The sequence below is a fragment of the Neolamprologus brichardi genome, chromosome 11 (genome assembly GCF_056152115.1).
Source record: "Neolamprologus brichardi isolate AB-2024 chromosome 11, ASM5615211v1, whole genome shotgun sequence".
Taxonomy (NCBI): Eukaryota; Metazoa; Chordata; class Actinopteri; order Cichliformes; family Cichlidae; genus Neolamprologus; species Neolamprologus brichardi.
The window spans coordinates 13,970,593-13,996,238 of NC_142114.1; the positions used below are offsets into that span (position 1 = coordinate 13,970,593).

General features: G+C 41.8%; 1 protein-coding gene across 5 annotated transcripts in view; it reads right to left on the bottom strand.

Annotated features, from left to right (window-relative positions):
* The window catches only part of kif13a (kinesin family member 13A), a 39,556-nt gene that overhangs the window by 2,117 nt on the left and 11,793 nt on the right, over nt 1-25,646 (bottom strand). The window contains exons 4-39 of one of the 5 annotated variants that reach the window (XM_035912306.2): nt 23,930-23,990; nt 22,895-22,987; nt 22,129-22,309; nt 19,611-19,698; nt 18,956-19,090; nt 18,730-18,842; nt 18,534-18,645; nt 18,232-18,444; nt 18,002-18,112; nt 17,776-17,910; nt 15,523-15,653; nt 15,166-15,252; nt 14,906-15,081; nt 14,153-14,372; nt 13,665-13,827; nt 13,389-13,532; nt 13,150-13,299; nt 12,308-12,472; nt 12,003-12,176; nt 11,724-11,875; nt 11,512-11,644; nt 11,252-11,398; nt 10,661-10,693; nt 9,626-9,725; nt 9,418-9,544; nt 9,261-9,316; nt 9,055-9,179; nt 8,020-8,196; nt 7,810-7,902; nt 7,573-7,725; nt 7,382-7,450; nt 7,219-7,269; nt 7,042-7,126; nt 6,815-6,966; nt 4,967-5,131; nt 1,667-2,873 (exon numbers count right to left, since the gene is read on the bottom strand). In XM_035912306.2, coding sequence (XP_035768199.2) covers nt 1,667-2,873; nt 4,967-5,131; nt 6,815-6,966; nt 7,042-7,126; nt 7,219-7,269; nt 7,382-7,450; nt 7,573-7,725; nt 7,810-7,902; nt 8,020-8,196; nt 9,055-9,179; nt 9,261-9,316; nt 9,418-9,544; nt 9,626-9,725; nt 10,661-10,693; nt 11,252-11,398; nt 11,512-11,644; nt 11,724-11,875; nt 12,003-12,176; nt 12,308-12,472; nt 13,150-13,299; nt 13,389-13,532; nt 13,665-13,827; nt 14,153-14,372; nt 14,906-15,081; nt 15,166-15,252; nt 15,523-15,653; nt 17,776-17,910; nt 18,002-18,112; nt 18,232-18,444; nt 18,534-18,645; nt 18,730-18,842; nt 18,956-19,090; nt 19,611-19,698; nt 22,129-22,309; nt 22,895-22,987; nt 23,930-23,990 — 5,677 coding nt within the window. Of the gene's footprint in view, nt 1-1,666; nt 2,874-4,966; nt 5,132-6,814; nt 6,967-7,041; nt 7,127-7,218; nt 7,270-7,372; nt 7,451-7,572; nt 7,726-7,809; nt 7,903-8,019; nt 8,197-9,054; nt 9,180-9,260; nt 9,317-9,417; nt 9,545-9,625; nt 9,726-10,660; nt 10,694-11,251; nt 11,399-11,511; nt 11,645-11,723; nt 11,876-12,002; nt 12,177-12,307; nt 12,473-13,149; nt 13,300-13,388; nt 13,533-13,664; nt 13,828-14,152; nt 14,373-14,905; nt 15,082-15,165; nt 15,253-15,522; nt 15,654-17,775; nt 17,911-18,001; nt 18,113-18,231; nt 18,445-18,533; nt 18,646-18,729; nt 18,843-18,955; nt 19,091-19,610; nt 19,699-22,128; nt 22,310-22,894; nt 22,988-23,929; nt 23,991-25,646 lie in introns of all 5 variants that reach the window. The other 4 variants (XM_006801378.3, XM_006801379.3, XM_006801380.3 and 1 more) reach the window with 4 other exon arrangements.

Consider the following 25,646-nt stretch of genomic DNA (forward strand, 5'->3'; position numbering starts at 1 on the left):
GTTCAACAGTTTAATGTAATGGCCTATTTTCACTACAGAGACCTTTTGGCACGTTCTGCTCCGTTGTGCTTGGAAATCTATCTTGGTCTAGTGGATCACTGACAGGTGTCCTACTCTTTCTATCTGAAGCTCTTCTGCACCATTAAAGGATAAACCCTTTTTATTCTACCAGACCTTGGACCCATTTCTTCATTACCTAATCGCCTCTGCATTTTCCGGGATGATATATGAGTCAACAGTATGTATTGTGTTGCCTTTACTGGAATGTGATGTTTGTTTAGCTTCCTTTTTATTGTTTTTCTTCCTCTCTCAGTCAGGTATAGTTCCCTGTGATTTATACACAGTTTGTATTACTACAGTATTTTTTTCTTAGTTTTGCCTGCTTTGCAAAAACAACAACAAAAAAAAAAAGTCTGTCTTTGGCTTTTTTTTACTGGCATCAAAAACAAAATGTGCAATTTTTATAGAATTTATAGAATTTTATAGAATATATAATGTATTTGTGCTTTTTTCTTTTAAATATAGGGATTTACTCATTTCTGTGTTCTGTTTTACTAACATTCACGCTGTGTTTCAGCTTTATTAGTAAGAGGGTAGCACACAGAAAAAAAACCCCACGTGTCATTTGATATGTACAGTATATTAAGTGGAAACTGCCCTGGGGTCACAAGTTTATTGCTGTTTGTTACAGTTTGACTCATTTTCTAGACTATGAGTCAGTCTGTGATGACTACAACACATCAAAACTAGGACACCTTTTTTCCCCCCTGTTTTTTTTCCTCTTGTACACCACTTGGGGGCAGCAGAAACCCCCTCAAAAGTATGAGATCCCTTATCAGATTGATATGGAAAACTACAAAAGCTTGTTTCTGCTATTTAAAAAGAAATATTTTTTGCCATCCTCAAGGCGAAATACTCAGGTTATTATCTCAAAATGTTGACGTATCTATCTAATGTAATAACCCGTTAGTTTTGACTTATCTTAGCCAATCAATACATTTTTAAGCACAATGTATAAACTGGATGCACAGACAGTTTCCTGTTTTGTACAGCCAGAAAACCCAAATCATCATTAGCATTCATGTGAAGTTTGTGTTCACCTGTTTGTTGTCTCCGAAACAGACCAAAGAGAAATACCAGTTGCTAAATGCTCCACTATGTTTATCCACTAGCCTTTAACAAAGCCTGTGAGATCTTTCCTGCTTGGCACTGAGTGCACAGGCCTTAAGTGTTTGGTTTTTTGTTTTGCTTTTGTTTTCTTGTTTTGTTTCCTAGAAACAACAGCCTGCTGACACGAATGGACCAGTCAGAGAGGATTAACAATCCCACCACTAAAAGCAAACCTCGCTCTCCTGTAAGTCGCTCTTATAATCCTCTAACAGACAGTCAACAGGGGGTTACAGCGATTTTGTTTCACCACATAGCCCCACATGTGTGTTAGCCGTGACTGACACCAGTATTTAAGGGATTAATAAATACTATATTTATATTGCTGTTAATAACTGTATAACCTTAAAGACAAATATAAATTAATCATTAAGTTTTTGACTAAGGAATACAGGGCATGAGATATATGGAACATTCAGACTGTTTAAACAAATCATTCTTTCCTGTAATAATTAAGTTTTATTGGGGGTCTAAAAACAGAAGTTTTAAATGGACTCACCCACTGCCATGTCCAGCTTCACACCAATCCAGATCCCCTTGGCAAACTCCACCCCTCCCACATAGTGGACCGTTCCTCTCCTCTTCCCCACCCACACCTGCTCACCAGGTGCCATCCAGTCAGGAAGCTGAGCAACAGGAGTGCTCTCATCCCCACTGGAGTCTCCAGAGGGCTCGGCACTGCTGGGATTTGGACTGGGACAGGGACTTCCATGGGGCAGATCCCCTTGGGCTGGCTCCTGAATGGGAGGTTCTCCTCCTGCTCGCAGAGCTGGAGCTGAAGACGTGGCTGTAGGTAACGATGTGAGTAGAGATGGCGATTGTGGAGGTGGGACCGATGCAACAGGATTTATTTGGGCTGGAGAGGCGGAGACTGGGGCTCTGACTGAAGTGCAAAACACTGTTGTGTTAGGGCAGGACACACCTACACTAACGGCGTTTTCATAATTAGGATATTTGCATATTGTCTTTTCGGGAAGAGATGTCTTAAGAATACCAGAGACATCAGAGGTGAGCTGATTGTCAGTGCCACGTGTTTCTACATCGACTGTTTTCTTCTGCTCGTTTGTACAAACCTCCAACCCCTCCTGCCCCCATCCCTCTGTAAAATGTTCCAAATCAGCTACACTAACGCTGTCATCAGCCCCTTTAAAGTCAGTAAACTCCTGGCTGGTACTGAGTACACAGTTGTTTGGTGAAGGGAATGACTGTGGCTTATCAATGCAATTAGGAATACTGATAGGTGAGGAGGCTGAATGGATGAGCAGGTCCTGAACCCCATCTGCCGAAAGAGGTCGTGGCTGAGCGTCACTCCCTGCAGAAACACTTTTGGTTCGGGTGCCGCCTCTTCCAACAGGGCAGCCAAGAGGGTCATGGGAATCTCTGGAGATGCAGCTGATATGGTCAGAGCTCTCACTGGCACTGAAAGGCATGTCAGACAGCGTGGCATTGGAGGCACTGTGTGAAATGTAACCACTAGTGCAACTGCTGTTCGTGGGGCTTCGCGACACCTCTCTCTCGCTGCTCCCACCTCCACACCGGCTCCCCTTCAAGTCAGAGCGAAACCCCTCCTGGCTCTCCAGAGTGGCGTTGTAGATCTCAAAGTTTGCAAAGTCCTCTGGGATGTAAGGCTGTAAGGTGCTTTGGTCCTGAGAGCCACGATTTAGACTTAGAGCCATGCGCACATCCGTCTCCTCGTCTTCAGAGTCCTGCCGATCAAAAGAAGAGCAGCGGGACAAAAGACACACCAGGTCTGATGTTAGTTACAGCATGTGTAGCCTATGTAAAGACTATTTACAGAAAGAGACTGGAGACAATGAAAATGGTTGAATGTAATGATGGAACAGAGCATAATGTATGAATATTGTGACACTTTTTTCTTTGATCTTTGATAACTTTACTGGTGTTTGCTGCTTTAAAATTGCATTCACATGCTGCATGTCCTTTAACGTGACCCATCAAGTTAAACACCTATCAAACCACTCATTCTACACTTAGGTCCACGATTTGTTGGGCAAAGACATAATTTGTGTATTTCTGCCTCTGTAGACCGCCATTTTAAATGAAACAATTAATATATGACTGAAGTGCCTGCTTCCAGCTTTAATTCAAGAGGTTTAACAAAAGTTTGGAATTACAGTTATTTGTATATACAGTCCCCCAAATTTTAAAATTATAAGAATTAAGCGGACAAACCAACATAATTTTAAATATGAGGATTCTTTTCAATACTTTTGCAGTCATTTCTCCCTTGAAATGTGCTGCTAGGTCTTTACTGCAGCCACCTCAGCTGCTGCTTGTTTGTGGGTCTCTCTGCCTTCTTTTTTTTATTTGTTAATTGTAAAGCAGCTTTGTTTGGTTGAGATCAGGTGACTGATTTCATCATTAAAGAAACTCTTTCTTATGATCCAGAAAGTTGATTCTGTTCATCTTGACATTTCTTCAGGGGAAGAAATGTTTTGTCACTCATCCAAGCTAGACTGGGATTGGATGACTGAGGATGCATCTTATACTTTCACCCTCCCATCATTCTGGTAAAAGTGTATTGTAGTTTCTTCGGACCAGAGGATTTTTTTCAGATCTGCACAGGCTCTTTTAGATGTTAGACATGTCTGATCTGACCTTCTGGTTCTTTAGTGTTTTGCAAAACCTTTGTATATACATTTATGAAGGTCTCTCCTGATTACAGACTTTGACAACAATAATCCTGTGGTCTTGCACTTTAGCTGTCTTCCGTGGTCTCCCAGGTATTTAGATCCTGTTGAGATCTTTTTTAACAATGTTAATCATCTGGCCATTCCTAAAGTTTTTCTCTCTGATAAGTTTATTTAGTTTGTAAGCCTAATGATGACCTCCCTGAATTACACTGACGTTTCTTTGGGGATGATGACAATGAAAAGCTATAAAATCCAGTTTCAACAACTGATATTATATCTGCTCAGTTTGTGTTGAAATCACACAATAACCCTCCTTTTACCATGAAACTGCTTTTCAGTCAATTAACAAACTAATTTTGAGGAAATAGATGTATATGAAAATGGCTGTAATTCCTAAATGGTTAGTTAAAATTTATTTTTAATTTAAATTAAAGCTGAAAGCCTGCATTGCAGTTTTTTCTTGGTTGTTTGATTTTAAATCCATTTTCCTGGTTTACGGAGGCAAAACCAAAAAAATGTATAGTATAATAGTATATTTTAGCATTTCACTGAATATTTGAATGAGGCTGTTTAGAAATTATACTATAGTATATCATAATATTTTCTCCAAAAACATATATTTGTGCCAACCCATAAAACCCATGAAGCTCTGCTTTTTCAGCTACCTAAGTATTAAAATTTGATCATAACTTATTTCACCTTGTGCTTTTGATGATAATCTGGGGCTCATAGTAGCATTTAATATGCTACTATGCTATTAATCTTAATATTTTCTATGCATGTATTAGATGTGTTGCATGTATTGCATTATAATCAAAAGTATTACCCCATTAATATCACAGTATTACATATTTTAATGAAAGTATTGAACTGATATAAACACTTTTTTTCTACCAGGTTAGTAGCAACCTAAATACTATTATTTCTAACTAGCTTTCCTGACTAATGCTATGTTATTACTGAGCCAATGAAGATGACTCTTGTTGTAAATGCTGTCAGTTCATGGATTATCTCCCCAGCGAAAGGACAAGTGTATAGTTGTGAGTGCGATACTTACAGCACACCGACTACTTGTTACGTCAGCGCGTATTATGTCTGTGCAAAACTCCTAGAGTAACCCTCAGTGGAGAGTGCGTAACACTTACAGCAGTGTGTGGCAGTGTGTGGCTGAGCTGTCTGCTGGTGGGAGTGGAGGTGGGGGTGGAGGTGGAGGTGGAAGGCTTGCAGTGGCCCTCGCTGCCTGCCCTGGGTCGGCGCCAGGGGCAGGGAGGGGGGAGCAGTGCAGGGCTGTCCACACATGAGCGCATGCTCTGCAGATGGGTCAGAACAACAGCACACACTTCACACTCACACACACAGCATGCATGGAGCTGGGCAGGCCAGTCATATCATTAGTGCCATGCAGTTTAACATTTCACAAAAACACTGCTTGAAGTGCACTAAGGACGAGGGACAGTACTTTTTATTAGAGAACACTGGTGAGCAGTTAGTCTGTGTAGTTTCTTGCACTCGTTTTCTCATGCCCCGTGAACAAGTATAATCTGCATCAAACACTTAAGCACTTCCTCACACTTAATACATGCATAAGACCATTTTAAACAGACTACTGCTATTTATGTACTCCTGCATTTATACATTCAGAACTTTTATGCTGATTGTTAAAAACCTAATTCTGAAAAAGTTGGAACTGAAAAATGTAAATAAAAACAGATTCTAATGATTTACAAATCTCATTAAACTCATATTTTATTCATAGTAGAACAAAAAAAAAACAACCCATGTCAAAAATTAGCTCATTTTGAATTTAAAGGCAGCAACTTTAAATATTTCTTCATCTACAGTACACAATACAACGAAAGGATTCGGAGAATCTGGAAAAATCTCTATGCAAAAAAGACAAGGTTGAAAATCAGCATTGGATGTTCTCTAAGGCAGCACTGCTTTAAAAACAGGCATGTCACAGAAATCACTGCATGGGCTCAGGAACACAGCTCCCTGTGCCATCCACAAATGGATGTTAAAGCTCTATCTTGCAGAAGCCATATGTGAACATGGTCCAGAAACACTGCTGTCTCTCTGGGACAAAGATCACTTAAAATAGACCATGTTTGGAAAACATGGACTCTGCATCCTCTGGATTAAAAAGGAACGACAACAGCTGACTTGTTTTCAGTGCTGAGTTCATAAGCCAGCGTGTCTCGTGGTATGGGGGTGAATCAATGCCTATGGGATTGGCACCTTTAAAGGGACTATCAGCGCTGAAAGTTATATACAGTCCTTTCCACAGAAGTCCAACAACTGGTCTCTCTGGTTCCCAGCCATTTACTTATTGTAGCTAAGCAAAGAGGAGATACCCATCCCAACTTATTTTTTCTGAAAATGGTGAATTTCTTAGTTTAAATACTTGATGTTTTTTTATTTGCTATTGTGAATAAAATATGGTCTTATAAGATTTGCAAATCATCACATTCTGCTTGTATTTGCATTTTACACAGCGTCCAAAAATCTTTGTAACTGGGTTTGTAGAAACTTCTATCTGCGAACCACAGTATTCCTGATGTAACCTCAGTCCTTACACCTCTCTTAGTCCACTTCAAGAAAACAAATGTGCAGTGTTAGTTTAAATGATCGAAACAGTGACAAAAATATCTGGAAATTCAACTTCCACAAATAAAATGAGACATAACACAGCACAGCTTAGTCAAGTTGAAGTCATGCTCCTATGTGTCACGCACCTTCTGCTCAACAAAGTGACAACAACAAAGTGAATGATGTCATCACGCAGCTTCGGACAATTTGTGCTTTTTGTCAGCGTCGTTATACTGAACATGTTTTGAAAGTGTAACTTGATGTGGTGAAATTCCGACAGTGATCTGACAAAATGGAAATGGGGAACTGGAAGAAAAGCGCAATGGCAAAAGGAGCAACATGCAAAAAAACCCACAGAAATGAACACCACCTATTTAGAGTGATTTCAGCTCCATCCTTCTTACCTCGTGTCCCAGCAGCGGCCGGGCCTCAAGAACTTTCTTGGCCTTGTTTTCCTCTTTGACAGGAAGAAGAGACTTGAGGAATTTAGGAGGTTGTGGGGAGAGGACTTTAAAGGGGCTGGCAATAAAAAAGGTCGAACTCTCTGGAACCAACCCTGTATGGGAACATTCGGTGTTAACTCTGAAGTCAGAACGGAACGCTTCCACACACGTGCTTCTTGTGAGGTTACCTGAGCTCTCCTTTTTAATGGGTGCGGTACAAAGGGAGCCGTCCTGTGGATTACAGTTGGTGCTGTCCACACGGTCACAGTGATCCTGTGATTACAGTCACAACAGACCACAGTCATCACACAAATGTACTCTTGCATGACAGTTACAGAAAATGTTGAACAAGAAGCCCAACGCACCTTACAGTCTTCATCTTCACAACCAGTCAGGTCTGTTTTACTACATAAAGACTGGAGAACAAGAAATAGGACAGTAAAATGATGTGTATAATTTTATAGTCAAGTTATTTCCATATGGCCAGCAGGACATGCAGTGAGTGATTTCTTTAATTACTTGCTGTACATTTGGTGTGCTGATACTCCTCCTTAAGTGTCTCCCCTTGGCAGCGAGTGCTTCCTTCACTGTCACAGCCTGCAGAGACCATTAAACAAAGGTAAGTTTATCTCTATACATTATCCCTAAATAATTAATGATTATGATGTACACTAAATTACATTTTTTACTAAATTAGATTGTGTTACTGCGTAGGTTACCTGTCGTAGCCTCTCCAGGCTAAGGATGTTCTCCACCTCCAGAACTCCTCGGGTGTATTTTTCTATGTAAGTTTCTCCATCCTGAGTCTCCTCGCTGTCCCCACGAGCAGCCATGAGAGCCAAGGTTTCCCTCTCCTCTGGCTCCTCCGAAGCCTGGAAGAAAAAAAAGGAAGGAAGCTTAGAAAGAGAAGTTAAACTCCAAACACTGATAAAACAGAAGCAGAGTTTCCAACATACCTTTGGTATGTTGGAAACTATCTCATAAGTCACACCGCAGGAGTAAAGCATGTTCTTTAGCGACATTCTTCTCTTGAGGCTCTGAGTGAAACTCTGTAAGGAAAAAATATTCAAATTATGTTGATCATTAAAACATGACAGACTTCTGTAAGCCTAATATGTTCTTTGGGCTAACCTCCTTTGGTTACATCTAGAGTTTCAAGTATTAACCTGTTTGTTGTAGATGTTGACAGCAATCCTCTTGCGGAGCACCAGCTCCATGGAGGCAGGGTGGCTGAGCTGCACCGTGGCTTTAATGATCAGGTAGATGCGTTCATTTGGCGACGTGACCCGGTTGAGGTGAACAGAATCATGAATGGATGAATCCCAGGAGCACACTGCTGACACCTAATGAAATTTCAAACTTGTGTTTAATTTTTTTAATTTCACAATTATCTATACAAAGAATGTGTGGCAGTGGTTTTGTGACAGCACAGGGAGACACGTGGATTACGATGGCATACGTGGACCGTAGCTTTGGGTTTGTCTAATAACCATTTAGACAGCATTTAGCGCAACGATTACTGTAGGGTTAGTCCTGCTCAACATCACAAAAAAAGGAATAAAGATTAATTTCGTTTAATTACTTCCTACCACACATGCTGCAACCCAACCAATTAGGCACACATAATTGTAGGAAAAAAGTTGCCCTAAAACCCTTTTATGTGTCAATTTGTGCAATTATGTGAGGAGAAAAACTTTATAGCAGCAATTTAGCAAATGAAGATAATTTAACATGGAGCCATAGTAAAACCAAAGACACACAAATTTATATGTTTAACAAAAATACTCTACAGACCATGAGTTGACTTACTTACAGTACATTCATTACACTATTGGATATCTGTGAGCTTAAGTAAGTAAAGGGAAAAGGCAAAAGAATAATAATACTTAAAAAAAATATGTGTGTGTGTGTGTGTGTGTGTAAAAATATATAAGCTTAATTAAAAACATAATTCAAATTCAATAAAGAATTCAATAAATTAATGAATGCCTTTTTTTATTATGTTGATGCATTATTATTATTATTTTTATTTTTTTGGCCGTTTTGGGCCTCCATAGATTCTCTGAGTTGCCAAGAGAAACCAAATTGGAAACACTGTAATCTTTTTTTTTGTCTATGATTCAATTCAATTCAATTAAAAAATAATAATTTTAAAGTATTTTTGACCAGGAGAGGGCAGTAAAGTAACTGTTGTTACTTACCTCCTCATCACTGTGCCTAATGATAGGTAGATAGAAGAACTGGCTGCCGTGCTCTTTGGGCAGTATAGAGTTAACGCCTGCAGCATGTGGGCCGGTCAGCTGCTCGTTCACTGTCAGATTATCCGCTGGTGGCGTAAAAAAAGAAGGCCGTTTGCATTTGTGAAGCCAGCGAGGAGTCTGTGAAGTAAAGTATGTGTCTGTCTTACCATTTAAATCCAGGAAGAGTACAGGAATGTGAGCTTCCATTCCTGCAGGTGGAGTCCTACAAGCAGTTGAACAACAGGGTATTGGTTCAAAAATAAAATTAAATGAAAGGCAACAAGAAGTTTTCATTTCTGAATGTTTTGTTTTGCTTGTTTTCACCAGTCTGCAGGAGCTCCCGGGATGCCACTACCAGGTGCAGGTACCAGCACTGCATTTCTCTCTTCAGTCAGCCCAACCCACTGCTCCACCAGCCGAGCTTCACGCTCAATGTCCTCCTCTGACTTCTCTACATGCAGTGAGAAGGATAGAAGTTAAAAAAGAAATGTTTAAAAAATGAGCAATCTTGTGATCAGGGCCTAAAACCCACCCTGTTTGTTGATGATTTTCTTGATTTGTTCGTCAAGATACTCCCGACGTTTGATTAGTGCATCTGACCAGCGCTCTCTAACACAGTTGAGATCCTCTTCCTGGAACCAAACAAAGAGCTGAATTAATGCCAGCTGCCTCAGTGAAGCAAAGGTTCTGCTACAGGGCAGAGTGAATTGTTACCAGTGGATGATGAGCGTGCACTGGGCTGATTTCTCTGAGGGAATACTGTAACTGCTCCCAAACACCCCCAGCTAATACTTTGGAAAAGTAACAGCTTTACCAAACCCAAGATGTTAAAAAGTAAAAGTCTTAAGCTCTCCAATTCAAAACAAATGTGATTTCACTTAATAAACACATACACAAAAGCTCTCCTTATCCCCCTTTTGCAATCGCACTCATCATTCACACTCACTTGCATGCACCTCCTCGCACGCAGCCAAAGGTCCCCAAAGTCCTACCTGAATACATGGGAAGTATCTCTCTGACAGAGCAGCAGAGAGTAGATTCCCCTCTGCAACATCCCCAATCCCCAAAATACCTCAGAGCCAATCACGTTACGCTTCTGCAATCAGCACACTCTCACAGTGCAAAGTACTGTAAATCATGCAGCCATGCAATGCCCAAGTGATTAATTGAGGCGTATTACTTCTGCAGCTCTTCAGTAGTGACAAGCAAACAGTAGCATTAGTGCGCAAAACCTGAGGGGAAAGGCAAGAGAAGGCGGGACAAGATTGTGGCAGACATGCTGCTCCCGGAAGCTCAGGGTGAACCTGTAATTTGTTCGTTTTTTTTCTAGGAGATGCCAAAGAGTTGTTGGTGCGACTGGTAATCACAACACATCAGAATACATCCACGTGTGCAGCTGATGCAGATGCTGTTTAATAAAGCGCTTCTTTAGTCGGCAGGGACCTCCTGCCTCTCATGCCCTCAGCACAAGGCCTAGTCACGAACACATGATCACATCAGTTGGTGTCCTTCATGCTGCAGTGTGAACTAAAGGGTGAGCAGCAGCAGGAGGAGACTTGAAGGGTACCTGATAACTATCCATATCGTCTTCCATCTCTCTCTGGCAGGAGAGAACACACTGAGTCAGATGTGGAGAAGCAGTAAAGGCCTTCACTTGACACGTCAGAGGAAACCAGCTGCTTCTCATCTAGCTTACTGTGAATTTCAGTGACGTTTACATCCATGCTCACATACCTTTCTGAGTAAATAGTTATATTTATAACAAGAATTGTCAATTTATTTCATAGTTAATTTGAAAAGAAAATGGGATTCTGTGACTACTTAGAATTAACAAGCAGCCCCTTTCTATACCCCACAACAGAACTGTGACCCTAACAAGTCTTTATTTCTTGGCCAACTCTATGCTAGCTGCCAGCTACCAGGATGGACCAGTCTAGGCATGAAAGCTGAGAAAGACTAAACATAGTTTGGCTGAATTGGTGTAATATTGTGTCTTTGTGGTATGAAACAAGTAGAATGTCCCCCAGAACATCTTCCTGTTTTGATACAGAAACATCTAAAGGCAAATTACCATCCTAATGAAGCCAGCACAATATGCTCATAGTCAAAGTCCATTTGTGTGCATGTGGAAAAACGCAAACATATGCATTTTGCAGACCTGGTAGCTGTCGAGCGGTCTCTGTAGTTTGGTGGAGCGAGCCGACACACACCCAATAGAGACAGACAGAACAGCCTCCACCAGCAAGGGCAGAGTGCCTGAGTTCTGGACCGGTTTCACGGACACCTGCAGTCTCCTGGAGTGACCCTGTTTGAAAGAAATCATAATCACCTAATTAATTTTTATCCTCTTAAATGTGTGTTTAGTCTAAAGCAGCCAGCCCGACCTGAAGGAAACCTCCTTCATAGTTTTTCTCTGACCTGTCGGAGTTGGAAGACTCCTCCTGTGCTGATGTCTTTCCCAGGTTGCAGCTCCACAGATGCATACTCTCCCTGCTCATTAAGCTCTTGGATGGCGATCCACAGCTCGATCCGGCGAGACACGTCGCTCCACCTTGAACATGTAACAGCCGGGATTAGAATCAATTTTATAGAAGTGCAAAAATGTCAGTGCAACGTGTGATGCATCCGACCTGTCCCGGAGCGTCTGGGTCTTGGCTTCCAGTGCATCCAACTCCCAGAGAGAACGTCCATTCCCAGCACAGCGATGACCCCACACTTCTATGGCCAGCGCTCCATCTGATATAAACTCTAAAAACTCATCTGTCACGTGCACAACGTAGTCCTGGGAAAAGAGTTTGGGGTAGAGAAGCTGAAAGTTACTAACAAAAGTTGCAAGAATGTAAAATGTGTCCGAAACAAGGCATTAAAAAAAACCTCGAATGAAACAACAAGCAGCTCATTTTTCCAACCTTGCAGTGATCAAACTGGACCGTGAACTGAGCATCTGGGCTTCGAGGGGAAGGTCTGTCTGGGCTGACCATAGGAGGAGCCACAGTGGGCTCACCATGCTCCCAGAAGGTGTACTGACAGAAGACAAAGTTGGACAGGTTGAGCGGCAGTCCTGTGGCATCCCTGATCCGCACCTACAGCAGCGAAGACAGGATGAAGATTGAAGACTTTGATGTTTTTTTAGAACTGAAATCTCGCCGTGCGCCGCCTGCACAGATCCGTTTTAGAAACATTTGGTTAAAATCCACTGATGGTTCACTCGTACCCTGCAGGTGAGCCTTTTGGCCATGTGGACGATCTCTCCGTTGGTGTCCATGACCTCGTAGCAACTATTTTCACTGGAGTTCTCCGAAGAGTCGTCGCCGCTACACAGGCGCTCTGGTACAGCTCCACTCACTCGCATCAGCTCAACGTGCAGCCTGCCTGCTACCTGTACATACAAGCAGAAGGAGTGGGACAAAACCTAAACCGCTTGAGAACTAATCCATGTATCCAGAGAAAATTGGCCATTTTCTATTCATTTTAACCAGTATGCTGATTTTTGTTGGTCTATATCAGGGGTGTCAAACTCAAATACACAGTGGGCCAAAATTCAAAATTGGAACAAAGTCGCGGGCTAACGTTAATATTTATTGAAAAAAAAAATCTTCCTCCAGATATAAGAATTAATCTTTTCTTATGGACTCAAACAAGTTTTGCTGAAAAACTGAATATGGAACGAGCAAAGCTTAATACTAAACAATATATATATTAGCTGTATAATACCAGTAGGCCAGCGCTGATAGTAATTTGGTATGGCTTCGCGGGCCAAATATAATTAGGCTGCGGGCCAAATTTGGCCCGCGGGCCAGAATTTGACACCTATGGTCTATATTTTTTCATATGGACATAAAAGTACTGTGAATTATGAAAAGCTTTTAAATATATTAAGACTAAAAGAATAAGACTAATTGTACTAACAGCCCACATGAGAAGTGTGTGATCTAGTACTTTATCTTTATTTTATTAAGCATTAACTAGTAAAATAATAAAATCAGGGCTTCAAAAGGGGAATTCCTGAACACAATGACTGACGTCACAGACAGCAAGTCTACAGTGTGCCCTTACCTCTCCCTGCTGGCTGATGATGGGGACAGCGTACTGCAGCTTGACATCATGGAAAAGGCACTCGAGAAAAATGTTGGCCACCCCAATCAGGTTGTGGTTCTCTTGCGCCTCGTAGAAAGGATCACAGTGCTTACTGCTTGCTTTGTTATACTATACAAAGGAAAACAAAAGAACATACTTTTAATTACTTTCCCGCTTCCTTACTCATTTTTTCCTGTCTCTGGTCCTTTGTTACTCACCGTTTCCTCTGTGCCCTCTTTCCAGTCTCTGTAGTGGTCTCTCATGTCTACAAGTTTGTTCTCCAGCTTTTCAATGGTCCAAACCTGGGTCCCCTTCCCTTTCCTCCGCACCTGAATGGCTGGCTCGCTCACGATAGCGCCACGCTACATTAAAGTGTCACATTTTAGATCAGATTACAAGATATTCACACCCTCCCTAACCCTAAGCTTAACCGACCAAAACACTGAAATAACCGAATGAAGTGTAATCATTTCAAAAAGGTTCAGCAGTCTGACCTTACGGTTGGCGCTGAGGTTGGCTGCGGGAATCTGAAGGGTGACCTGATAATCGGTGAGTTTGTTCATCTCCTCTGCCAAAAAGTTGGCTTCTCGCACCAAAGTGTTGGCTTTGACAACCTGCTCTCTGAGTCGGGAAAGGCTCTGGCGAAAAAGCTCATCCCTGTCACAAAGAAACAAATACACAGAGATGCATTTTATAGAATTTGAACTTCTCGTGTCCTGAGTGAGTAAAAGAATCACTAATTCCTTCCACTCAGATTTGACTTCTTTTGGCATTTTTATGGTAGAGAAAATTGCGCACTATAGTTTGTATTTGTGTGTGCAACAAGTATGTAAAAGTAGAAAAAAATATACATCTAAATTATTATATACTAGTTTCATCTGTGGCTACGCATTTATAATTTTGATGTCAACATCTTAAGTAGCACGCCTATATTTTCTGGAGTACGTATGAGGCATCATATGTGTGTGCGAGCTACACTAACCGCTCCTCCGTCCACAGTCGCAGCTTGCTGTTCGGCACGTGCGTTGAGAACGTGAGGCGGTCGCTGCTGCTGCGGTGATGCTGTGAGGTTTTCTCTGGAGACAGCTGTTGCCGCAGCGACTCCAGCTCTCTTTCGTACATCATCCTTTGCTCCTCCAGGGCCGTACGCTTCTCCTCCAGATACTGCTTCTCCAACACCTGGACCACATTCTGCATGGGGTCTACATACAATTAAAAACAATTAATTGTATGTATTGCAATTAAAAACTTATTAAAAACATACACTCACTGTTGTTAGCTACACCGCTCTGTTTCAGCTGCTTGTTAACATAAATATCCAATCAATCAATCGCACGGAAGCAGCTCAGTACATTTAGGCATGTAGCCATGATCAAGACAAAGAACAACTGCAATGTGAAGTTACGCAACAGAAATGCAAATATTAGTTATTATCAGTATCATCACAGATTAAACTACTGTTCTACTCGTGAACACTAACTGAATTAATATTCATGAGCTGCTAGAAACTGTTTTTCTTCTAAGAATAACTTCATTATTTGTGCCATTTAAGAAAAATGAGTTGCCATTTACACATGGATACTGTAAGTCAAATAGAGAAATACTTTTCCCCCCTTTATTCAGAGGATTAAACCCAGTAATACAGGAATGGTATTTTAAAAGGATGTTAGGATACAGTCAGAGTTTCTGGAATGAGCTGGCAGTTCATAAAATATGTACATGGTCCCAATCATACCATTGTTTCCAAGAGTCTTCATTATGACCTCCATCTGGGCAAACTCATAAGTGTAGTCTTGCTCAGAAGAGGCCTCGCTGGCTGTCTCGATGTCTGCCTCGACAAAGCTCTCTCTGGGAGATGCTCTCTCCAGCTCCTTCAAACGGTCCCGCCGCTTTCGTTTAGGCAGATTGATCCTGGAGAGCAACGCAAATATCCAGTCAGTGACTTCATAGCTGCTCACACGCTTGAATGTGGCAACAAAAACAAAGGACTCATACCTGAAGAAGTGATTATTTCCCCATAAGATACGGTCTCCATGCCACAAGTGTACTAATGAATCAATCATAGTTCCATTCACACAGGTCCTGCAGAGAACATACATTTATATTTTATTGTTGAAGAATTGTATTGTAACCTTCAGGTTTTCAAGGGGAAGAAGCAGGCTAATCGAGTAGGAACAATGGTTTTTTAGGGGGAGGGAGACCTGCATCTGATATCAAAGTGAGGCGCTCAGATCATGAAATTCCTGTGCAGTGAGGTCATGTGAAACTCTGAGGTCCAGTCATCCAAGAGCACAGATCACAGACGGAAACACAGACAGAGAGTATGTTGGAATAAGTTGCATGACAGCTCACCTGGCATTCCCTACTGGCATCAGGGTGACATCACCATCTGGGCACACCTCCAGGACGCAATGCTCTGGCTGTATCCCGATCCCAAAGAGCTGGATGTCCTGAGATGTGTCTGCACCCACACGCGTGTGCTCCTACACACAGGTGCAGGAAAGATTAGAGAAACTACACTGGCAGATCAGGATGTAATTACATCTCACCCTTCTTATCCAAACATTCTGGCCATAACCACAAAAGGCTGCTACCTTTTATCTACTGAACTGATTTGAACTAAAGTAGTGAAAAAAACAATAAACACAAGAATACGAATTTGGGAAAATGACAACTAGACATAAAGCAAAATCAGGCCTAAGCGAAAAAACATGTGTGCCGAGGGGGCGTTGTAAAACAAACATCCTAGCTTCTAAAGGATGTCGTACCCTGCAGCGAACGAACCTATTTCACATTACCATAATCATTCCACACTGATATGCCAGGCTGGCCTGCAGGAACTAGACAAAGGCCTGTTGTTCTGTAAGCTGTGCAGATTGCTGTCTCACATGCCTCAGCGCTCACACATCCAACTAGACGGCTGGCTGTTCCACTTCAAAGTCCAGACCTGCTCTTACTGGACTTCTCTCACTACAACATGTGTGCTTCAGTGTGTGTTCCAGGGCCTCTGTCAGTGCTAAATATTACTGCTGTGGTATGTGACGCACGAAGAGGCTCACTGTGAGTGCTTAAACAGTAAACTGCAGTATTAGCGAGTGACTGAATAAGTGACTAACTGGGTCTTTGTGGCAACTAATGAAGAGTACAAGGGAATCTTTTTGGCTTGTTTTCCACCATATAGGCGTTCTGGTCTTTTGCAGTCACTATGAGCAAAATGCTACAGTGATTATAATAAACATCATAGGAACATCTTGCTCTATAATTCTGAAAGTTAATTCACAGAGAATTCATAAAGGACAAGTGATTAGGTTTCACTATAGGACATAAGATGACATGAAAACACAGTAACCAGCTGTGCCCCCAGCTCTGGTCTGGGAGCATTTTATCAATGCTAACCATGATATTAGCCACATTAGCTCATTAGCTATCAAAATGCTAACACTGATATCACAAATAAAAGAACCAGTCTATTTACCATTTACCAACTGTATACTTAAGTCTCACTTTAACATTAGGCACTCGATGATTTTCTAAACCCAAAAAAACCCCATACAAATATATGTCTGTAAAACTTTATTAATTTAGAAATTTAAATCAGTTTAAATTTAATATTTAAAATCACTGGGATAATCACAGAAATGCAATACGGCAATGCAGTGTGAATAATCTCTGTATCTTTTTTTCTAAGAGACTCTTAAACTTAAGTAACAGGGCAGATCCAGGCTATGTGTTTAAACTAATTAGACTCACCGTTAAAAACAAGCTGTATGCTATATTTGCATTAAGCAAAGAAATTGTTGAGTAGTATATAATCCAGTGTGATAATATCAACAGATACTTTGGGTCTTGGACCTCTTGCATCATATTGTAAACCTGCTGTAAAGAACCTCGGTGCTTTCATTGATTCCTTTCTGAAATTAGATTTGCAGATTAAATCTGTGCCCTTTTAGCTTTTAGTTTCTTTTTTTAAACAACCTTGGCAAGGATATCCATGCTTTTATCACGCCCAGACTGGATTCCTGCAGTTTGTTTTTTAATGTCAGATTTTGCGAGGCACTATTATCATGAATGCAGTTGGTCTAAAATGCAGCTGCTTGACCCCTGACTGGTAGACAGACACATGAATGCATTTCATCTATCTTAGCATTGATTAGGATTGATCTTTAAATTTTGTTCACTTATAAGTGCTTGCATCAGCACATCTCTAAGTAACTATTCGTCATGTTACAATTTTACATGCTCAGTGCAAGACCAGGTGACTCGACTGGTGACTTAACTCTAAACACCAAACTAACTCTTACAGCTAACTGATCTTTTGCAGTTGCCTAACTCTCAGACTTAAACTTAAAAACGTATCTTGTCTTATGAACCTTTTTACTTTAGGTCTAATTTACAACTGTGTATTTCTGTAAACACTAGAGATTGATTTTAATTATGTTAATTACATTCCTTATTGTTTTTAAATTACCGCCTCCTAATTGTTTTATTGATTTCTGTGCATCACCTCGGATAGTGCCTGTTGTGCTTAAATTTGCTTTATAAAAAAACCCGGCTTGACTGAGGAGCTGAGCTTGGAAAAAAATGACATTGCAAAAACAGCATTACCTTCAGGTAGTAGACCAGCAGCTCATTTAGGGCAGGATCAGCATTCAGATTGACCAGGAAACACTTGTCTTCACCCACTTTAATCCCAGACGTTTCCAAGGAGATGCCCATGCTTTCCAACTGCTTCTGACGCTCCTGAGAACATGGATAATAACAATGTAGCTGTTCATATAAACACACTGAATTAGAGTTGAGGTTTCACAGTTTTCATGAGTAAGGTGTTTACAGTGGCAATCTCCTCTGTCTTTCTTAGCTTCTCCTCCCAGGTGACTGTCATCTCTTGGATGAGTTTCTCAGACTCCTGCAGTTTCTCCTTCAGCTCAGGAGCCTTCATGGACTGATGGGAATAAAAAAAATGTAAAAAAAAAAAAAAAAAAGGAGAATAAGTCAGAGTCAGATGTCTGGCATAATTTATTCCTAATTGAACAGAATCTGTGGTTCAACCTCTCTTCTCACCTCAGCCTGAGAGAGCTGAACTTTCAGCTTCTCCACCTCTTCCCTGAGCTCTCTGATGATCCGAGCGTTGGGGTCTTCATTCACAACGGCATGGTTGACAATTCTCTTGGCCCTGTCAGCGTAACGTAGAGTGGACAAAGTCTCCTCATAATTATCAGCAGCTGGACTCACCGTGGCTATCATGGCGGTCTTGCTGTTTCCGCCAAGGTTGTCCTGAGTTTAAAAAAATCACAAGCTGTTAAAATAGACTTTCATGACAAGAAAGTTACAAAACAACAATCCGAACAGAACTTGGGTCAAACCTTCAGTAGCCAGGTGAGCACTGAGTCTCTGTAAGGCACAAACTTGGCCTTCCCCTTTCCTGCAGACTGATCAGCCAAAGCAGAAATCACACATCCTAATGTGGTGAGAGACCTAAAAACCAAACAAAGATACATTTAACCTGATAAATGATTGGACTTTATATACAGCTCATACACAAAATAAAAATGTTCTCACTTGTTTATATTGCTTCCTTCTTTGAGTCTCTCCCCAGCAGCTCCAGTCTTCGACACACGTTCACTTCCTGCCAGGTCAACCAGACTCATTTTGCTCACTTTCTCCCCTGAATTCTGTTGACAGTCACAGTGTGCCCAGATATATTTAATTAATAAACAAATGTTTGTCCTTGTGAAAAAAAATTATTGTAAATGTGTGTGAAATAAGAAAAAACAAAAAGACTTACTCCAGACTGCAGATCATAGAGCGTTTGCGTGACAATGATACTGAAGACGGCGTGTGATCGGCTGCTCTCCTCATTCATGTTGGTGGCTGCAACTGTGCGAGATTTGTTCCCCTCTGACATCAACACCTCAATGTCCTAAAAAAAACAAAAAAGAGGACGTTTAGGACAGCAGAACTATTTAAAGTGTTTTTCTTGCTCAGGCTTTGAGCACATTTCGGTGGCTAAATCTTTAAATTGATAGTTGTGATAGATGTGCACATCTGGCTGTATGCCACTTCATTTAATTGGGTCACAACAGCGAGAGGGCCAAGGCTGTGGGAAATCCATTGGACTAATATCAGGCAGAGCAGAGCGCAGAGGAGCAGGGCGGAGGTGTTTAAACATAATTATGGAAGGGCCTGCCAAGGCTTGGCATACACACTACACAAAACCCCATGACTACATCCCACATCAGGAATATGTGTCACTGGAGTCTCTGCGCTTGGGAAGGTTTTACACAGCAAGGTTATTCCAAATGTAAATCAGTGGTTTGGCGACTGAAGATACAAAGTAATTTCTTCTGGATGTTATAAATCATGTTTATGTGGCTCTGATAGAGGGTGGATATCGCCTCATTTCTGGTCGCTGCATGATGACAGACGGGTGAAAGACTCACCTCAAAGCTGGTCACAGCCAGCTGAGACAGACCGTCCACATACGGACCAAAGACTTTGTGTTCCCGAACTTTCAGGGACTGTCGGCTCCTTCAAAAAATAGAGAAGGCAACACAATGAGTAAAAGAGAACAAGGAAGCACTCTGAAGAAACTTAAAATCTTTTATTAAATGCATACAAGCTGTAGTATGGAACTGTAACATATGCATGAACATTTATAAGAATCAAAGCTTTTTCAAAGGGAATAATACGTCATTTTGATTAAGCTTATCAGCACCAAATAGATTTCCTGTGATTCACAATGCAGCAGTGCTTTAAATCTGGTGTTTGTGGTAACATTCCCACACTGGCACACCAGTAGAGATGGGTTCACAACAGGTTGAGAGCAAGGCCAAACAAAAATACACACAGGTGTGGATTTTTCTTGTTTAAGGCATACACCATGGGCAATCATCAGCAGTGTAAACTCACTGGACACTTTATTAAGAACTTGCTGGACCCCCTCTTATCTACCTTAATGCTTAATGGCATAGATTCAATAATCTACCTATGATTCAACTTCAGGGATGTTCAGCCCACATTGACTTTAAATGCAGGTTTTGAATCTCCCGTTCCACCGCATCCCAAAGGTGCTCTACTGAATTGAGATCTGGTGACTATGGAGGCCATATGAGTAAAGTGAAGTCATGTTCACAAAACCAGTTTGAGATGATCTGAATTCTGTGTGGTGTGGTCTTTTGCGTTTGTGGGCCATCTGCTTCAAGGTTTGACGTGCTGTGTGTTCAGAGATGCTCTTCTTTTGTGGCAGGCACCTTACTGTAAATTGCGCTACATTTAACACCAAAAAGCATGTTGTACCCAGTGTGTGTGATAGTTGCTAGGATGGTTTATTTATCTGGAAAGAGAAGGGGAGATGTTATCAGAATGAGTGCATAATTGGCAGGGGTGGAGAGCTCAAAGATAGGAGCTAAAACTTTGTTTCTATGCTGTTGTTCTTTACTCTGAGGACTACTCTGAGTGTTTAGAGCTGAGCCTCACATACTCCTGCTGCACAATAATACTGGTATTTTAGCGAAACACAGCTGAACTGAAATTCACAGCGCGTCACATGGAAGATCCCAACAGGAGACAGATACAAGGATAGGTCTTGTTTTCCTTTTTACAGTGAGCAGAGTGGGCTCCAGTGTTTCAGGCTTTTTAGCTATATTTCTACACAAAGACCAGTACACAATGAAAACATCTCTGCATGTCTGTTTTTGGCAGTGAGAACATACAAGGCAAACTCTGTAGACACTACTGCATAACAATATCTTAGGGTTAAGGCTAGTCAAATTAGTATGTGCAATATTCACTTTCTTCTTCAGACACACAACCAAATGCACGTCCACCCTTGACTCCTGTATAGCTCCTTTGATGGAGATGGCAACCGGTTTAATGGTAAATGGTAAATGGCCTGGCCTGCATTTGTATAGCGCTTTTCTAGTCCTTAAGGACCCCAAAGCGCTTTACACTACATTCCGTCATTCACCCATTCACACTCACATTCACACACTGGCGATGGCAAGCTACATTGTAGCCACAGCTGCCCTGGGGCGCACTGACAGAGGCGAGGCTGCCGGACACAGGCGCCACCGGGCCCTCTGACCACCACCAGTAGGCAAACATGGGGTTAGTATCTTGCCCAAGGATATTTGACATGCAGCCAGGAGGCAGCCTGGGATCGAACCACCGACCTTCTGATTAGTGGCTGACCTGCTCTGCCACCTGAGCTACAGCCACCCCCGTCACATTTATTATTGTAAACAGATTGCTTGGAAGATTTCAGCTTTGTCTTAGTGCCATTTTCTCACCATCTTGATACATCAGACTTGGTTTGAAGATGTCTGTCTGTCAGTGGTCTAACCCACCCCTGCTTTATACAGTACTACAGCTAACGTTTATTCCTATAACTGACAGAGTAAATTAGGATGCAAGATCAAGAGCATCTGGAGGTTACTATATACGTGACAGGAAGCTGCATCTTTTGACATCTGCAACTCACAGAGCGCTGCACTGTAGTCTGTCTCTGGCGCTCGGCTCGCAGCAGCTCTGACCGCTCTCTCGCTCACGGCTTTACTACCAGATCTCCCTGAAACATCCCCATTCACAGCTCACCCTTCTTAGCAGTCTGTCTGCCAACCCACATCACACCACAGAGGCTAAGAAAGCAGCACTGTCAGAGGACGACACTGGCTGCTGTTCTGCAGGAAATAACTGGGTTGAGCTTCCTACTCACATCATTCTATCGCCATCCCCCCCATCCTGGGTACTAGACACAACAGAGCTATAAAAAGAGACGCAAACCAGAAGACAATGCGAGCTAACGGACAGATCACTCTCTGCTTGAGCTGGAGAGACTGAAGAGAACGAGAAAACAACTCCATAGTTTGTGAAAACAGCTGCGTCTTGTTGGCCCCAGGTCCGAAAGCTGCTTCGGTGAGCTGGAACATGTGCATTTTTAAAAGCAAACATCAAACTCACCCTTTGGGATCCAGAAGGTCACGGACTTTCTCATTGTAGATCTCCATGTAGGAAACTTCCACCTTAAAAGAATGGCCTTCGTTTGCCTCCCTGTGGACCCTCTCAAACAACGAGCAGCAGAGTCGAGGAATTAAGCCTGGCTGCTCTCCATTGCCCATCATGGAAAAGGACTTGCCTGAGCCTGGATGCACAACAGAGTCACACATGAGTTGCCAACTTCAGAAAGAGAGTTAGTTAAGTGTAGTCTCTGCTATGGCCACAAATAGTCTGCTTTAAGGAAGTATTTAGTATTTACATCTGGAGAATAATTGCCATCATCATCGTGTTGCAAAAAACGAACATGTAAGGAATGAGTCTCCAGCTGTGCCAGCAGCTGTGTCAGGCCACATTTGTGCTTGCACATTTGCATATACTGGGTGTACAATGGATTTCCTTTAGCATGTTAGCATGCTAACATTTGCTTATTAGCACTAAAAATTAAAGGTGATGGGAGCACATTAAAAGTGAAACTTCTTGATTCATTTCAAATCACTTCACATCATTATTTACGATTTGTGATCTAAGTTAAACTAAGACTGTCCAGAAGTGCCGTCATCACTCATGTGCTGATTGCAGGATGTTGCTTCAATCACATGATTATATCGGATTTGTTTTCTTTCTTTCTTCTAACTGATGAGCGTGCAGGTGTGTCCCTCTAAGACAGGAAGCGGGATAAAATAGCTAATGTGATTTTAGGGCGAGGGAGGAAATGAAGTCATTCAGTTACCTGTTTGTCCGTAAGCAAATATGCAGGCATTATATCCCTGGAATGCATTTTCAAGTATCCCCTCTCCAAGGCACTTGAACACCACCTCTTGACCTTTCAGAGAAAGACACGGTCACCATGGAGATTATGGTAAACAGAGGAATAATTGTGTCACACAGGGTCAGAGGCCACATCCTTTTAAGGATCCAGCCTCTGAGTTAATACACAGTTATACTGTATAAGCACTATGATCACACATACTGTTTGTCTTAGTACTAAAAAAAACCTGTATAAATGGAGTGACAAGGGGCACAAAGGGCCACGAAACAGTGAATAAGATTCATGAAAGGTGGCAGATTCCTGTCTGGTCATGTGGAAAATGCAGAGCTGTGTAGAGAAAACTCTTGTGCTGCTCACTGTCATGCCCCTGCTCAATGGCCCAGCTGTTTAATGAGCTAAATAAAGCCTTGGCTCGGGCCCTTGAGGCAGCCCTTAACTGAACAGATTGCCTTGTCGGTTCAGCACAAAGGAGATGTAAGCTTAACATTTCCATCGGCTAAACAAGAGTTATTTGACAAACACAAAGTATCCTCAATTATTATGTAAATCCGCCTCACACTGGCAGTAATAACCTCTTTTATGAAGATGTTACAGAAACTGCAGCTGAGGAGAAAGAAGAAAGCGACTTTACCGGGTTAGCCGGTGCACGGGAGTGTAACAGTGGTGGATAAATACATAAACACAATGATCAATGTGTGTGAACAACTGTGATGCCACTATAGCAGACATGTGAGTCCAGACAATACAAACACAACTGCCTTGTTGATTTTAATTCATTCACTCAAAATGCAAATTTTCATATACACCCGTACTATACTCTGATTTGCATGATGCAAAAACAGCCTGCCGTCATGCAGCGAGCTTCTTTGCCCTTGCAATGGTAACACAAAGCTCTGCGGCAGGTCTTTGCATGGCACATAATTTGAGCTCTCTGGTTGAGTGAAGGATTGTTTTTTTTTTTGTTTTTTTTTTCTAGCCTTCGCATTTGTGACTCACCGGCATATTTAGGAACGTTGGACTCATCCATGGACCAGAAACAGTGGTCAAATGCGAACACCTGCAGAGGCGACAGCACAGGGAGTGTAAACACACACTTGCCCAAGCATGTATAGTACAACATAAGCCAGTCTCTCTTAGTGGTGGTCGTCTTCTGAGGTTCACAGGATTGATGTGCAGTACCATGTAAATCAGCAGGACTGAGCTTGTCTGAGTGAGTAAGATGAATCCTAACTGAGCATTGTTCAAAGTAATGTTAGTTAAGACCGCATCATGTCTGTCTGCACAAATTCACTCTCAGCTGTTTAGTCATAGTGGCTGGAGTTAAATGAATTCATAAATCAGGGTCAGCGCTCCCCAGAAGAAATTCCAGCACTCAGTGACCCTCATCTCCAAGGAGACAGGGGCATAGCTGTTCCACTTGGTGCGGGCTGGCTCTTAGCCCTCTAAGTCCCACAACACAGACTTCTGCAGCAGCATGCCCTTCTATCACCCAGGCACCTGCAAGCGCTCTGGATACATAACACACAGAGAGGATACTCTTTCTGGGGAAAGAGCATTAGTCAACAGCCCCTCACAGACAGAACAGCTCCTCTTACAATGTATCTGTTTATGCACTTGACTCCATATTTATCTGCTGTAACGTTCTTAAATGTATCCTTTAAGCAACTGCAATGCAAGTCACCCATTACATATTTTTGTTTGCTGTTGCAACACCTCATTTGCCCATTTTCTAGAAATGCATTACCTGTGCCAGCGCTCAATCCAGAACCATTCCCACACATTTCCAACAAAAAACAACCCCCCGCCCCCAAAAAAAGACTGCAGTTGTCATGGCACCATGTACTCACTGGACCCAAGAGTTGGAAAGACTGAAATCAGCGGATATAGGAGGGGCTACTGCAGGAACTTCACTGATATTTGGGAGATGCAGCCCACAGATATTGAATTGCCAAAGGAAATAACCCTGAGATTTGTGATAATGTAATGCTAAATAATATCATAACATTTTCTCCATCGATGGAAAAGAGGTTATTTGTGTTGATTCAAGAAAGAAGCACTAGGACAAAAAGTGTGGCCTGAACTCGGTAATGGGAGCTTTATGTATGCTTCTCCCTCCATTTGCCTTAAACCTTTAAAATCAGATTAACATTTCAGTCTTGATCTGATTTTTGAAGTTTTTAGGCAGATTTCTGGTTGCTTAAACAGTCATCTAGCTTGTATTTAGGATAAAAAGCTTAAAACTATAATCATTATATTCAGGATTTTAAAAATGCATTGCAGATTTTTTCGGATTATCGTTCATATGTTTTTTTCCACATCTGTATTATTGCAGCCTATCTTGGCCAGGACCAAAAAGTCCACATATTTTGTTCGCTTGTGTTTTTCTGATGTTAGAAGAGTAGCTACCGTCCTGTCAATGGTACAATTCCTGGCTTTAGTGCTCTGCCAAAACACTTTTCTCTACACAAATACCCCATAATAATTGACCTTTAATCATAATAAGGGCCACTGGCCAGGGAAGCAGTGGTAGCACAGTCAGCATGGGAAGCACTGAGATCACTGAATGCTTTGAAAGCAAGACCTCCTCTTGTGACTTCAGACAAGTGAGTGGGTGCCATTCAAAGGAACAAAAGTGCCATCATTCTCAATTAAGGCTGGTTTCATAACTAGGGCTTCAGCCTCCTTTGGCCTGTCTCTGTCAGGCCTGAGGGTG